Here is an 11,849-nt window from a genome sequence, read left to right as displayed (position 1 = left end):
AGATGGAAAAAGTCGCAGGAAGTGTCCTGTACATACTTAACTTTCTTTTAGCCCACGTTCTCGTTACTGTTCGTCATGTGGTTACAGGCTCCTTTAGGCAAACTTAACTTCCTCCCCGCTGTCAGCTGGCTTCTAAATATACTCAGTTTCCCTCAGGAACCTGTGTTTAATACCTCTCGATGGACATGTGTTCTACACTCTCCGGTAGTTCCCTCATCTCGTACTTTTGATTTGCGACGTACACTTAAATATTGGGAAGCTACGGTGAAAACACAACCACCTTTTACATTAAAAACTACAGAATTAATATGGGTAAGTGTGCAAACCCAGGTTTTATATCGTAAAACCTCAAACTTTGTACCTATTCGAATTGTCTGGCCGTGAGATAGCAGATAGATTCAGGGGACTCAGTCTAGACTCACTCTGTCACGCTCAGCGGATGTTGATCGACGGAGAAATGCAGGGGTGTTCCGCTCTCCACTAATCCGCCAACAGCTAGTGATTCGTACATGATAACCTCCATTAGCCTCCACGAACGTCCCCAATTCTCAAAGGTGTGAAGTTGAAGGGTGCAGAAGTGAGACATACATATCTTGAGTTACTGAGCTAAGTATATTCCTTAGGAGACTCCCATGGGGTCGAGAGATCAATTTCCAACTTACTCACTGCTCCGCAATCGAACGTTGTTTTTTTCGTTATTAGGAGCCGTTTTTCCGCTTTGAAACTGGTGCATTATTGCCTTACCTCATATGATTGCCTGGTTTATCTGTGGTAGAGTGCAAACAGGAGAGATAACCTTTTTTTGTGGTTTGAGACCATGTCCTTAGCAGATGCGACCAATGTGAAATGACACTCCTTGTTTTATTCTTACTTCTAATTAATTTTTCAAAAATTTTTTTTCAGTTCTTAGCCATTTAAACATACTTTTCCGAAATCTTGCATTCTTATCATGCCTTTTCTTTACATTATTTCGTAATTACGCTCTCAACACAGAATAATTTTTCACACAATGATAATTCTGTGGAGACACGTAAGCTCAGTATTTTTGAAATTTAATTTTTATTAATTAATGGAGGAGAAACAAGAACCACAGGCCTGACTGAAACCTACCCAATAACTCTTTCAGTAAAGAGTGCAAAACCATGTCCAATGTTCCGTGGCTTTGTATTGGGGTTGATGTTGGTGGAACAAACACTGATGCTGTGATCCTGCGACAGAAGACTGTTCTATCCTCAGCCAAAGTTCCCACTACAGAAGATGTTACATCTGGTATCACTGAAGCAATTAAATCAACTCTCACCCAGCTTCCTGACGAATTTCAACCAAATCCTACTCAGTATGTTGCAAGGGTTAACATTGGCACCACTCATTTTGTGAATGCTGTTGTTCAAAGGAAATTCCTCACTAAAGTGGCTGTATTAAGGTTATGTGGACCAGCAACTAAAGCCATCCCACCTCTGTGTGATTTCCCAGCAGATCTGAGGAATGTCATTGGTGGAATGCATTTTTTTCTCAATGGAGGATTTCAATATGATTGTTCAAGTATTACTGATGTTGATGAGAATGAAGTAAAAAGGGTTGCTAATGAAGTACAAGCAGCAGGTTGGATATCCACAACATAATAGTGCCTTTTAACCAAAATCATTCTTATCCCATCCACCCTCTAAACTCAAGCAGCAGGTTGGATATCCACAACATAGTAATGCCTTTTAACCAAAATCATTCTGATCCCATCCACTCTTTAAACTCACCTCAACATTTAAATTAGGCAGGTTTTGATTTACATGCTCCCACTGCAGCCAAGAGGAGTTAAACATTCTGAATGTTATTGTTTATCATCCCTGAACCTTGATGTGGCTATTTGTAGTTTTAATCATCTTAGCTGAGGCATAGATTAAAGAAATTTAAATGGTTCTTGGCCTCTCGTTGCCAAATGATCTGTATGTAATTGTGCCTTGATTACTTTTAGTTTACTTAGGCTGTAATAGACTAAGGGAAGCCATTCAGGAATTAACATGGTTGTCTAGGGATGTTCATTAAATTCCTTAAGGTGTGATGTAGATAAATTTGCTTATGTGCCAAACTTTCTTTCATTCTATTCATTTAGGAATAAGAAACATTGCTGTTGTTGGAGTTTTCTCTCCTGCCTCTAAAGAGCAAGAAGTCCAAGTGGCTGAGATCATCAGATCAGTTCACCCAGGTATGAGTATGACGCTTTCGCATGAAGTGGGTTTGATTGGCTTACTAGAGCGTGAGAATGCAACTGTTTTAAATGAGAGCCTAAAGCCACTATGCAAAAGGACTGTGGGAGCATTCTGTTCAGCCTTGAGGAATCTTGGTTTGAAGTGTCCATTTTATCTCACACAGAATGATGGAACCATAATAAGGTATGTAGCGTTGGCCTTCTGTAACTTAATAGTAAGTTTCCTTGTGTTTCTCAATTATTGTGGTAATTATAATGGTAATGATAATGAAGACAACTATTATGAAGATGATGATGATGATGTGATATTGATTATAACTGTGATAATTCCCTAGAATTTTCTCAACTTGTTTACTGGTCTCCTTTCAGTGCAGAGCAAGCTTTACATCTGCCTGTGTTAACATTTGCATCAGGCCCAACAAACAGCATGCGAGGAGCTGCATTCTTGTCAGGTGTGCAAGATGCAATAGTTATTGACATTGGAGGAACAACCTCTGATGTAGGAGTTCTTAAAGGAGGATTTCCAAGACAAGCTTCTACAAGGGTTAAGGTAAACTTATAATTTATGTTAGTTTATGATTATAAGATGCATTTAAATGAAATATAATATTAGGGACTCCAGGGGAATATTGTCTCTTTTTTTTCCAGTCATGAATTCTGTCAAAACTTCTTGAATTTTGGCATGACAATGTCTATAATACCTTAGACTGCTATCAAAAATGCAGGCTTCAAAAGAATCTAGAATGAGCTAGGTTTTTTGATATATCATGTTTCAATAATTTGGTTAAAATGTATGCCAATTACCATAAATAAAATTTTTTCTATGAATTGCTGTAAAACAAAACTAGATTGGAGGTGTGAACACCAACTTTCGAATGCCTGATGTATTAAGTGTGGGACTTGGAGGAGGATCAGTAGTGGAACAATTACAGGTTAGTCAGTCTGTTAACTGTCCTTTGTAACTGATCATTTTTAGGGAGGGTAGGATGCATCAGACATCTTTTCCCTTTTTCACTGATGTTTCTTCCTCTTCCCCCCCCCCTCCCCCCACAACCTGCTCTTATGCTCCCTTGTATAGACTCTTTCTACAGCTTAAAGTTGTAACCAACAAGACATTTGTGAGTTGGAGTTAGAATTTTACCTTGGAGATATTGAGCAAAATATTACAACTTGATATTGCACAGGTCTTAAATGTAAAATGTTTTTGATGGCAACCAACCTATTCAAATTGTCAATGTTTTGTACACTTGTTAGGTTAGTTATGGAGGTATTACTATTCATCAAAGGGAGTCATTTGATCTTTGATAAAATGTTCTGATTTTTCTTTAATTTGTATATTTTGTAAAAATATATTTCTATTTTAATTATTATAAATAACCATTTCCCTGATTATTTTTTATTTCTTTGTTACAGGAGGGTATCACCGTGGGTCCATTAAGTGTTGCTTACAAGTTGAAGACCGAAGCGTTAGTGTTTGGAGGGAAGACCATGACATCAACAGACATTGCTGTTGCTTCTGGCCTGTGTAACATTGGAGATAAGGAAAGAATTAAGGACATTCCCAAGGATGTCAGGGTTGGAGCAATGGCAGAGATCAAGAGAAAAATTGAAGCTGCAGTTGATCGGGTTAAGGTATCTGTGAACTGAATGTGATTAAGGGGTAAACTTTGCAGTTTGACCCTGGCAGGGCTCCAGTTAAAAAAGATGTAATCTGAAAAAAGGCCTCAATTTTTGAAGTTCTAAGTGAATTGTTATATGTAATTGGTTTAAGTTACAATCTTGGACTTCGTAGTGTGACTCAGATTAACAGTGTATCCACCTAGTGGTCCTTCACCTGTTAAGAATTTGAGATCAATATCAGTATCTGGGCAACTGCCCATCTACCCCTCCCCTAACCCAACATTAACTCAACTGTTGTTGGGTTAGGGGAGGGGTAGGTGGGTAGTTGCCCAGATACTTATATTGATCCAGAATTTGTAATTCCCCTTTTCAACTGAGAGACAAATTCTTCTGAGGATAGTTTCATATGAAGTAACTCAGAATAAATATTAAGAGGGCGAAGAGAGTGTTAATGCTTATCATGTGTATTATGCACAGTTCAGTGGTGAGGACCAACCTGTAATTCTTGTTGGTGGAGGTAGTGTTCTTGTGGATTTATCACAGAAATTAAAAGGAGCCTCAAAAGTTTTATGCCCTCCATACTATCAGGTAAAATGCAGTCTCTGTTATCAACATCTGTATGATCATGTGAATTTACTTCTGTATCCTAGCGCAAGAAAGTGGCTTCCAACTTTGGATTAGATCACTGCTGGATGATCGTCGTATCATCCAATCGTGGATAATGGAAATATTTAGGTCCATTATGAAGATGTTCAATATTTCCGCTAAAAAATGGGCTTTCAAAAAGTTTACATAAAGTATACATATACGTATAAATATATTTTATTAGTTGGATTCATATTTACCTTTTTCAGTACTATTCTAGGTTGGTCGCATGTTAGAAGAACCCTAACGCAAGACGAAGTACTTCTTATCTAATAACATTCTTAATAGTATGTATGTATTAGAGAAGTGAATTGTGTTGATCATTTCCGAAGGTTGCCAATGCGGTGGGCGCTGCCTTGAGTAAAGTTAGCGGAACATTTGATCAAGTTGTTCCTTTGAAAAATACAACTCGTGAAAAAGTAGGTAATGAGGCCGAACAGATGGCGCGTAAAAGAGCCATGGAGGCTGGGGCTGACGAACAAACCTTACAAGTTATTGATAGGGATGAGGTACCACTGGCGTATCTGCCTGGTAATGTAGTGCGGTGTTTTCTGAAAGTTGTTGGTGATTTAGCAGAGTGCAAAGCCAATAGCCCCGAGGAGCTATCACAGTTAGGTGAGACTACAATCCTGTAAAAATTTTCTTAACCTTTGTGATTAACAAATGTTTCAAGGGCAACATATTCTTGATGCGAATAGATAGTTATGAGAAAACTTTCTTAAGTCTCTTGAATGTTAGAGATAAACCTGTGTGTAAAGCCAACATCTTTCAAAGAGAACTCAAATAACAAGCACCCGCGACGTTAAGAGATGATTTTCCCTGAGGATTTAGAGAATTCCACTGTCATGCGCTAACACATTGACAGAGCAAATGGCTTTTATGAAAAGGAAGGGTTATAAACACTTACTTCTAATAATAATGTAAGGTTTCAGGTTTATTGTATTAAATACAGAAAAGTGATTTTGAGCTTTTGTTTAAAGGCACAGACATATACAGTGTCTTATCAGCCGAGGAGTTCTCTCCCATTCAAGAAGTTTCTGGTGAGGAGCAGCAGCCCAGTACACAAGAAGAGGACGACATTGTATTCAGTGATCCGTATGTAGACCCTGTAACAGGTGACTGGATTCTGAGCAGGTTTGATGTCGAGTGTATCACCATAGGAGCCGGTATCATGGGGTGTGGAGGGGGAGGTAGTCCTTACCTTGGGAGACTAAGGGCACTGGAGCTTATCAGGAAGAACAAGGAAATTCGTGTTATTCACCCAAACAGGTCAGTAACTAACAGTTATAAGGTTAGATTTGGTGATGAAGATTATACGACGAGAAATGATATATAGAAACATTAAATTCACAGCCAGGAGGCGATTATGAGTCATAGGGAGAATGTAATTGGAGTCGGAAAATATACTATGGCTAACGATGTCAATTTTTGATATAGGTTGCTGCATCTTCTCCCTTCATGTGTTTTCAGGTTAGGATCCACTCCTGAACTAACGGGTACCGTGGTGACACCTGCCTTTATGGGTGCACCAGTTATCTTGATCGAGAAGCTTTTCAGTGGACAAGAAAGTCTCTCAGCTGTGAAAGCAGCTGTAGCAGTTTTATGCGCTGGTGATGCTGTTAATGAACATGACAATGGAGAAGGAATCAAGGAAGTCAAAGGTGTTCAAGAGTGGATGTCTGCCAATAATGAGGTATAGGAGTAAACTTTCTTCTGTGAGGCCGATTGTTAGGCATATTCTCATTTTTGTTAATTTACAAACAATTCATATGCAATTGTTGTCCTTACTTGCAAGTCAACACTTGCACTTGAATTATTTCAACTAGATAAAAAGCCTATCTTGTGGTAGGTTTCAGTATTTGATAATGCAGTTTTTCCAGCAGTGTCTTGTATGAAATTCGATGTCTGTTCATCAACAGCCTCAATCCACTAAGAAACCCGTGGCTGTTGTATGTGCGGAGATAGGAGGTGCCAACTCTATCGAGCCCTTAGTGGCTGGAGCAGAACTGGGACTCCCCATCGTGGATGCGGATGGCATGGGACGAGCGTTTCCTGAGTTGCAAATGTTTTTGCCGTTTGTTTATGGTAGCCCAGCATACCCAGCGGCCGTTGGAGATGAAAAAGGAAATGTGGTCGCGTTGACATTTGCTGAAACACCCAAACACTTAGAAGGCTTTCTTAGAATTAAAACGGTAGAGATGGGGTAGGTACTTAAGAAACTCTTTTCGATTACCGAGGATTGACAGGAAAAGTTGACAAAGCATCTTGCATTTATTTTGTTATTACTAATTGACCTGTCTATAAGTCATCTCATGAAGTCAAGCAAATTTGACAAAAACCCGAATGCCATAGTTTCAGTCCCGTTAACAGATACTAATTTTTTCCTTGACATATTTTAATTTTGCTCTTTAGCTGCATGGTTGGCTTTACGTTTGTCCTTGACTGGAAAGATGTGCAACAAAAAAGTGCCCTGTATACTGTGAGTAGAACATGGCGTCTGGGTAACACTGTTCTTCGTGCCAGACACAAAAAGGCGTCCCCAGTGAATAGCATTCTTCAGCATGAAAATGGAAAACTCTTAATGATTGGCAAGGTTCGTTACCTTGTTGTTTTAATTTCAACTGTTTGACAGCGTTAGTTTCGTAGATTGTGGGCATGTTTCCATCATATAGAATGCAGATCTCGGACATTGCAACGCTGGGTTGAGTTGTTGTTCGCCACTGGCCGGGCTGCTTCGTTTTAATTTTAGAAGAGAAAATTTGTATTTAATGTCCGAAGGCCACAAATGATTTGCCTTGTAGATTGAGAAAATTGTATTGAGTAAGAAATACGACAACTTGAAATTTGATGTGTTCTTTTTGTAGATAGCGGACGTAAGCCGCGTAACTGAAGGTGCCTTTAACAGAGGAAGGTTGCTCATTGAAGGCTCCGGACAATTTAATAATCAGAACCTTGGTATTGAATTCCAGAATGAAAACTACGTGGCTTTTGTTACAAAATATGATGGCTCCAGGAGTGTTCTTGCTACGGTTCCTGATTTGATCTCTTTAGTAGATGAAGATACAGGCCAGCCAATCACAACAGAGGAAGTTCGTTATGGCCTCCGAGTGGCTGTCATCGTCATGCCTTGCTCTCCTCTATGGACCACCCCGCAGGGACTGGCAGTTGGAGGCCCGGTGGCGTTTGGGTATAATGACGTTGTTTATAGTCCTGTGGATTCGTATGAGGAGCACCCTCCCATCCCCAGAAACTGATGAATTTTTAAATAGGAAATAAAAGCATTATTTCACACAAATGATTCTAATTGTTAAGTAAATTTTTAAACTAAGGAAAACAATAGTTGTTTTTAAAAGAAATATATTATGGGTAATTTGGTATTATCAACTGAGTTGATAATTTAAATTGGCCACCGTAAAGAGTTTAAAAGCTAACGTTTCGAGCGTTAGCCCTTCATCGATCGTTCTGACGAAGGGCTAACGCTCGAAACGTCAGAGCTAATTAACGTGATCAACTCAGTTGATAATACCAAATTACCCTGTTATACTCTCTCACCGACGTAGCACCACAGTTTCTTTAGAAACTTACCCTCTAAATATATTTTTTACTCTAAATTATCATCAAATGTAAACATAAGTTCCATTAAATGGTTTTCAGGCGTTCACTGGTCTTTAATATTTTCATGATGCAACTTGATATTTCACTCGGGTGGGTGACGTTGTCACACATTTTATTTCCACAGAAAAAGGTAAAATTGCTGTTTTCTCTTTTCCATCAGGCAAACTTAAATTGCCTTAATAAGTCTTTTCGTCGATATGCTTCACTGACTACTCATGCCTAGCCCCAGTCCTATATGTCGCGCACAATAGGTCACGTTCACACAATAGGTTTGATTCAGTTCTCGATCATTCCTTCTTCACCTTTAAACTGGTGAACATATCGAGGAACACGTGAACTTGATAAAACAGTTTCTTGTCTGCGTGCCTGAAAGACTATTTAAATTAAGGTACGTTACAATTTTCCCAACAGTACGTCAACTTATAAATTTGTTTTGAGTAGTTTAATGTACCTACAATATTTATAATGTGTTGATATGCGTTCCCATCGTTTGTACTTCGAACGATTTTGGTTTGTTAACGATTCAAAGTATATTGCCAGTTCTGTCACTGTCAAGCTCTGAAAACTGTAGAAGCATGCACTGGTAAAATTTATAACAGTTTTTCCAATGAACGTTTCACTTAACTCTTTTACTTGTAACGACAACTGACCAATCCTCCGTAACTTTGTATAGTCTTGGACATAAATCCATTGAGGTAGAAATATCTGTAGCAGAAACAAACATCCTGATATGTAAATTAGAGAATATTAAGCAATTGCTAAGACTATTGACGATTGATTCCCTCCATAATCGTAATTGCCTTAGTTGTATGAATATTTCTTTTAGTCAGTGATTTAAACATGTAAACGTTCACGAACTACAACCTGGAACAAATATCTAAGACGGTGTTAAAGCCACAGATAATTCACTGTGTTTAATGTTTTTACTGAAACTCCGCGTTGCCAATACATGCCCACTAAGAATATCGCCTTGCGGGGCAGTAAATTTCATGCAGAGCTGCACGAGTGCAGCCTGTCATTTTCAAATATTCAATGTTATTGTAATGGTGTGCTGTTTTTAGAAGTGTAGCGTGGCTCAGGGCATGGGAAAAAGTACCTACAATATTTGATTGAGTAAAATAATAAGTTTGTTATGGATTGTGCATCGTTAAAACTTTATTTATCGCAATTCAAGACACACAATTAGTGTAGTGACGTTTTGGAAAGGGTTACAAATAGCCAAACAAGAATTTGAAAGAAGTGAACAACTGAATCTTAAAGTTGCAGTGTATAGTCTCGATTTCCACTAAGTTTACTCAATGCTGTTAGGATTATTCGCTTCAATAGAGTTCTTTGAATTCTAAAAAATGAAGTTAGTGAGTTTAGAAGACACTCTCGAACCAGGGAAAACTGTCACAAAATATTTCGAGTGCAGCCTGTCATTCTCAAATATTCAATGTTATTGTAATGGTGTGCAATTTTTAGGAGTGTAGCGTGACTCAGGGCACGGACAAAAAGTACCTACAATATTTGATTGAGTAAACCAATAAGTTTGTTGTGGGTTGTCCATCGTTAAAATTTTATTTATCGCAATTCAAGACGTACAATAAGTGTAGTGACGTTTTGGAAAGGGTTACAAATAGCCAAACAAGAGTTTGAAAGAAGTGAACAACTGAATCTTAAAGTTGCAGTGTATAGTCTCGATTTCCACTAAGTTTACTCAATGCCGTTAGGATTATTCGCTTCAGTAGAGTTCTTTGAATTCTAAAAACTGAAGTTAGTGAGTCTAAAAGACACTCTCGAACCAGGGAAAACTGTCAAAAAACATTTCACAGTCATACTCTGATGAATTTATACAGCAATCAAGGTGTTATGTTATTGTGCGGGATGACCGAACAATTCCTGCTCTAACCTCTTAAAGTTTTAAAAAGAGCTTAAAATCTTGTTCCTCAAAAGACAATGAAATCGTCAGGACTGAATTTATATGAGACCGCTTTTTTTTTCACGACTTCAACTTTCCCGCACGACTTCAACTTTTTCGACACGACTTCAACTTTCCTGCGTGACTTCAACTTCTTTTCATGACTCAAGCTTTTTTTCACAACTTTAAGTTTCCTGAACGACCTCGATTTTAATTTTCCAGCGCGACTTTTTCTGGCACAACTTTTTCACGGCACGACCTTTAACTTTTTCCACCAGAAGACTCAACAAAAGAATCAACACTGCGGGTCACCGCTGCTAAACAATTTGACTGTTAACGTCTCCACCGAAGCCTATTGCCCATAAAATTTGAACAAGATGACATTCAATCTTAAGGTAAACATTTGTAAGTACTGTTGAATAACAACAGTCGTGCCGGAATGTTGAAGTCGTGAAAAATACGTTAAAGTCGTGCTGGAAAGTCTAAGTCGTGAAAAAAGGTTGAAGTCGTGCCAGTGTGTTGAAGCCGTGAAAAAAAGTTGAAGTTATGAAAAAAAGTTGAAGTCGTGAAAAAAAAAAGAGTTGATGAGAAATAAGAGATGGCAGTACCTGGGATCCGTACTCTTGCGATGAAACATAATTGTAAAAATTTTTATGTTGTCAGATTAAATTAAGTAGTGCTTTCTGTTTACCTTTGTTTGTTTTTCTGTTGGTCTTGTATTGGTCATCTGATACGTCAGAAATGTGTTGTTTTGTTCTTTGTATAACAATCAGCTTAGAGTTTTTTCCAGTACAATTCTAGTTCTAGTGTGGAACGTCTGCGTAAGAGTTGTATTGAAATAAATTTCCTTTTTGACAGAGATGGCAGAAACACAAGCAGGTCCTGAGGATATTGTTGTCATTCCTGATTCCTCGCGCATACCTTCAAAGAGGCCATCATCCTCCAGCACACCCAGTGGCACGGTGGAATGCCTTTCGGATTTCTATGATCAACGCACTGTTGGGGCCAAACAAGAATCTCAGCAAATCAATGGATCAACAGCTAGCCGCTCTGGAAGATCTGCCGGGGTCGCATTTTCCGAAGGAGGCATTCGATCTGCTGCGTTTTGTTCTGGTGCATTGAGTAGAATTTTGTTAGAAAATGTTCTTCCAGACTACTTGAGCTGTGTTTCCGGAGGTGGTTACACAGGGGCAGCCTTTGTTGAATGGAAGGAAAGGCAAAAGCGTAATGGGCATAATAGTGATGATAGCAAATGACATGACGAATTCTTTGACACCATGCGACAAAACGCTGGCGACATGTGCGACTGGCAACGTCCCTTTTCAGGTCTTTGGCATTCAACAGTGTTCGTAGTTCTCTTAGTCACTGTTGTGTTCATATTGCCGTGTGTCTTATGGTTGCCATACGCATTTCCAATTGCCGTGGCAGTAGACTTACTCTTTGGTGAAATCTTACGTCAGAATGCCAAATGTCCCCCATCTGCGCATGCTCGCACAGATACCAAGACATCACGGACTTCATCCTTAATGCTGATGCTCTATGAAAATTGCCAATCTCCGGGTAGACGCACGACCCTCATTATAACAACATTAATTTTTTTCCATCTTGTCCTACTTTCTTTCAAGAAAAAAACGTTTCCATAAATTAAAAGGTTTCTTACGATTGCTCTCAATGATCAGTTTCATAATATTTCTGTTTACTCTGTTTCCATTTCTCATTCATGACTTGTGGCCATTAAATACATGGATTCAAGCCTTCATAATCATAATCTGTATAGTACTTCCATTCTTGATCCCAGTGATTCGTAACTATGCCAGCGTATTTCTTGTGTTCTACTGATACATTCACATTGTGAGCTGGCGAGTG

At 38.7% G+C, this 11,849-nt stretch overlaps 2 protein-coding genes across 5 annotated transcripts; both read left to right on the top strand.

The window, feature by feature from the left end:
* Nucleotides 1–416: 416 nt before the first annotated feature.
* Nucleotides 417–8,129, top strand: LOC113667218 (uncharacterized). 4 transcript variants are annotated; one of them, XM_027183019.2, is made up of 13 exons: nucleotides 417–554; nucleotides 1,127–1,602; nucleotides 2,108–2,387; nucleotides 2,573–2,753; nucleotides 3,052–3,135; nucleotides 3,617–3,835; nucleotides 4,301–4,411; nucleotides 4,801–5,083; nucleotides 5,449–5,737; nucleotides 5,939–6,161; nucleotides 6,388–6,671; nucleotides 6,881–7,061; nucleotides 7,333–8,129. In XM_027183019.2, exons 2-13 carry the CDS (start codon nucleotides 1,143–1,145, stop codon nucleotides 7,720–7,722), a joined length of 2,985 nt encoding a protein of 994 aa, XP_027038820.2. In that variant the 5' UTR covers nucleotides 417–554; nucleotides 1,127–1,142; the 3' UTR covers nucleotides 7,723–8,129. The 4 variants fall into 4 exon arrangements, with proteins under 4 accessions (XP_027038820.2, XP_089068010.1, XP_027038819.2 ...); XM_089211884.1 differs by having other exon boundaries at nucleotides 434–577; nucleotides 1,076–1,602; XM_027183018.2 differs by having other exon boundaries at nucleotides 444–577.
* Nucleotides 8,130–8,361: 232 nt separating this feature from the next.
* Nucleotides 8,362–11,655, top strand: LOC113667273 (uncharacterized). Its single transcript, XM_089211893.1, has 2 exons — nucleotides 8,362–8,471; nucleotides 10,842–11,655. The coding sequence occupies exon 2, from the start codon at nucleotides 10,844–10,846 to the stop codon at nucleotides 11,237–11,239; it is 396 nt and encodes a 131-aa protein (XP_089068019.1). The 5' UTR covers nucleotides 8,362–8,471; nucleotides 10,842–10,843; the 3' UTR covers nucleotides 11,240–11,655.
* The last annotated feature ends 194 nt before the right edge of the window (nucleotides 11,656–11,849 follow it).

The sequence above is a fragment of the Pocillopora damicornis genome, chromosome 7, assembly GCF_964200805.1.
Source record: "Pocillopora damicornis chromosome 7, jaPocDami1.2, whole genome shotgun sequence".
Lineage (NCBI taxonomy): Eukaryota > Metazoa > Cnidaria > Anthozoa > Scleractinia > Pocilloporidae > Pocillopora > Pocillopora damicornis.
Note: the sequence above shows the minus strand (reverse complement) of the source record. Positions and strands in the feature narration are given on the sequence as shown.

Excerpts from the sequence above, each read along its gene's own strand:
- LOC113667273 (XM_089211893.1), top strand. The coding sequence starts at position 10,844 with ATGGCAGAAACACAAGCAGGTCCTGAGGATATTGTTGTCATTCCTGAT.
- LOC113667218 (XM_027183019.2), top strand. The coding sequence starts at position 1,143 with ATGTCCAATGTTCCGTGGCTTTGTATTGGGGTTGATGTTGGTGGAACA. Across the intron at positions 1,603-2,107 it reads TAATGAAGTACAAGCAGCAG|GAATAAGAAACATTGCTGTT; the intron begins GTTGGATATCCA and ends CTATTCATTTAG. Across the intron at positions 7,062-7,332 it reads AACTCTTAATGATTGGCAAG|ATAGCGGACGTAAGCCGCGT; the intron begins GTTCGTTACCTT and ends TTCTTTTTGTAG.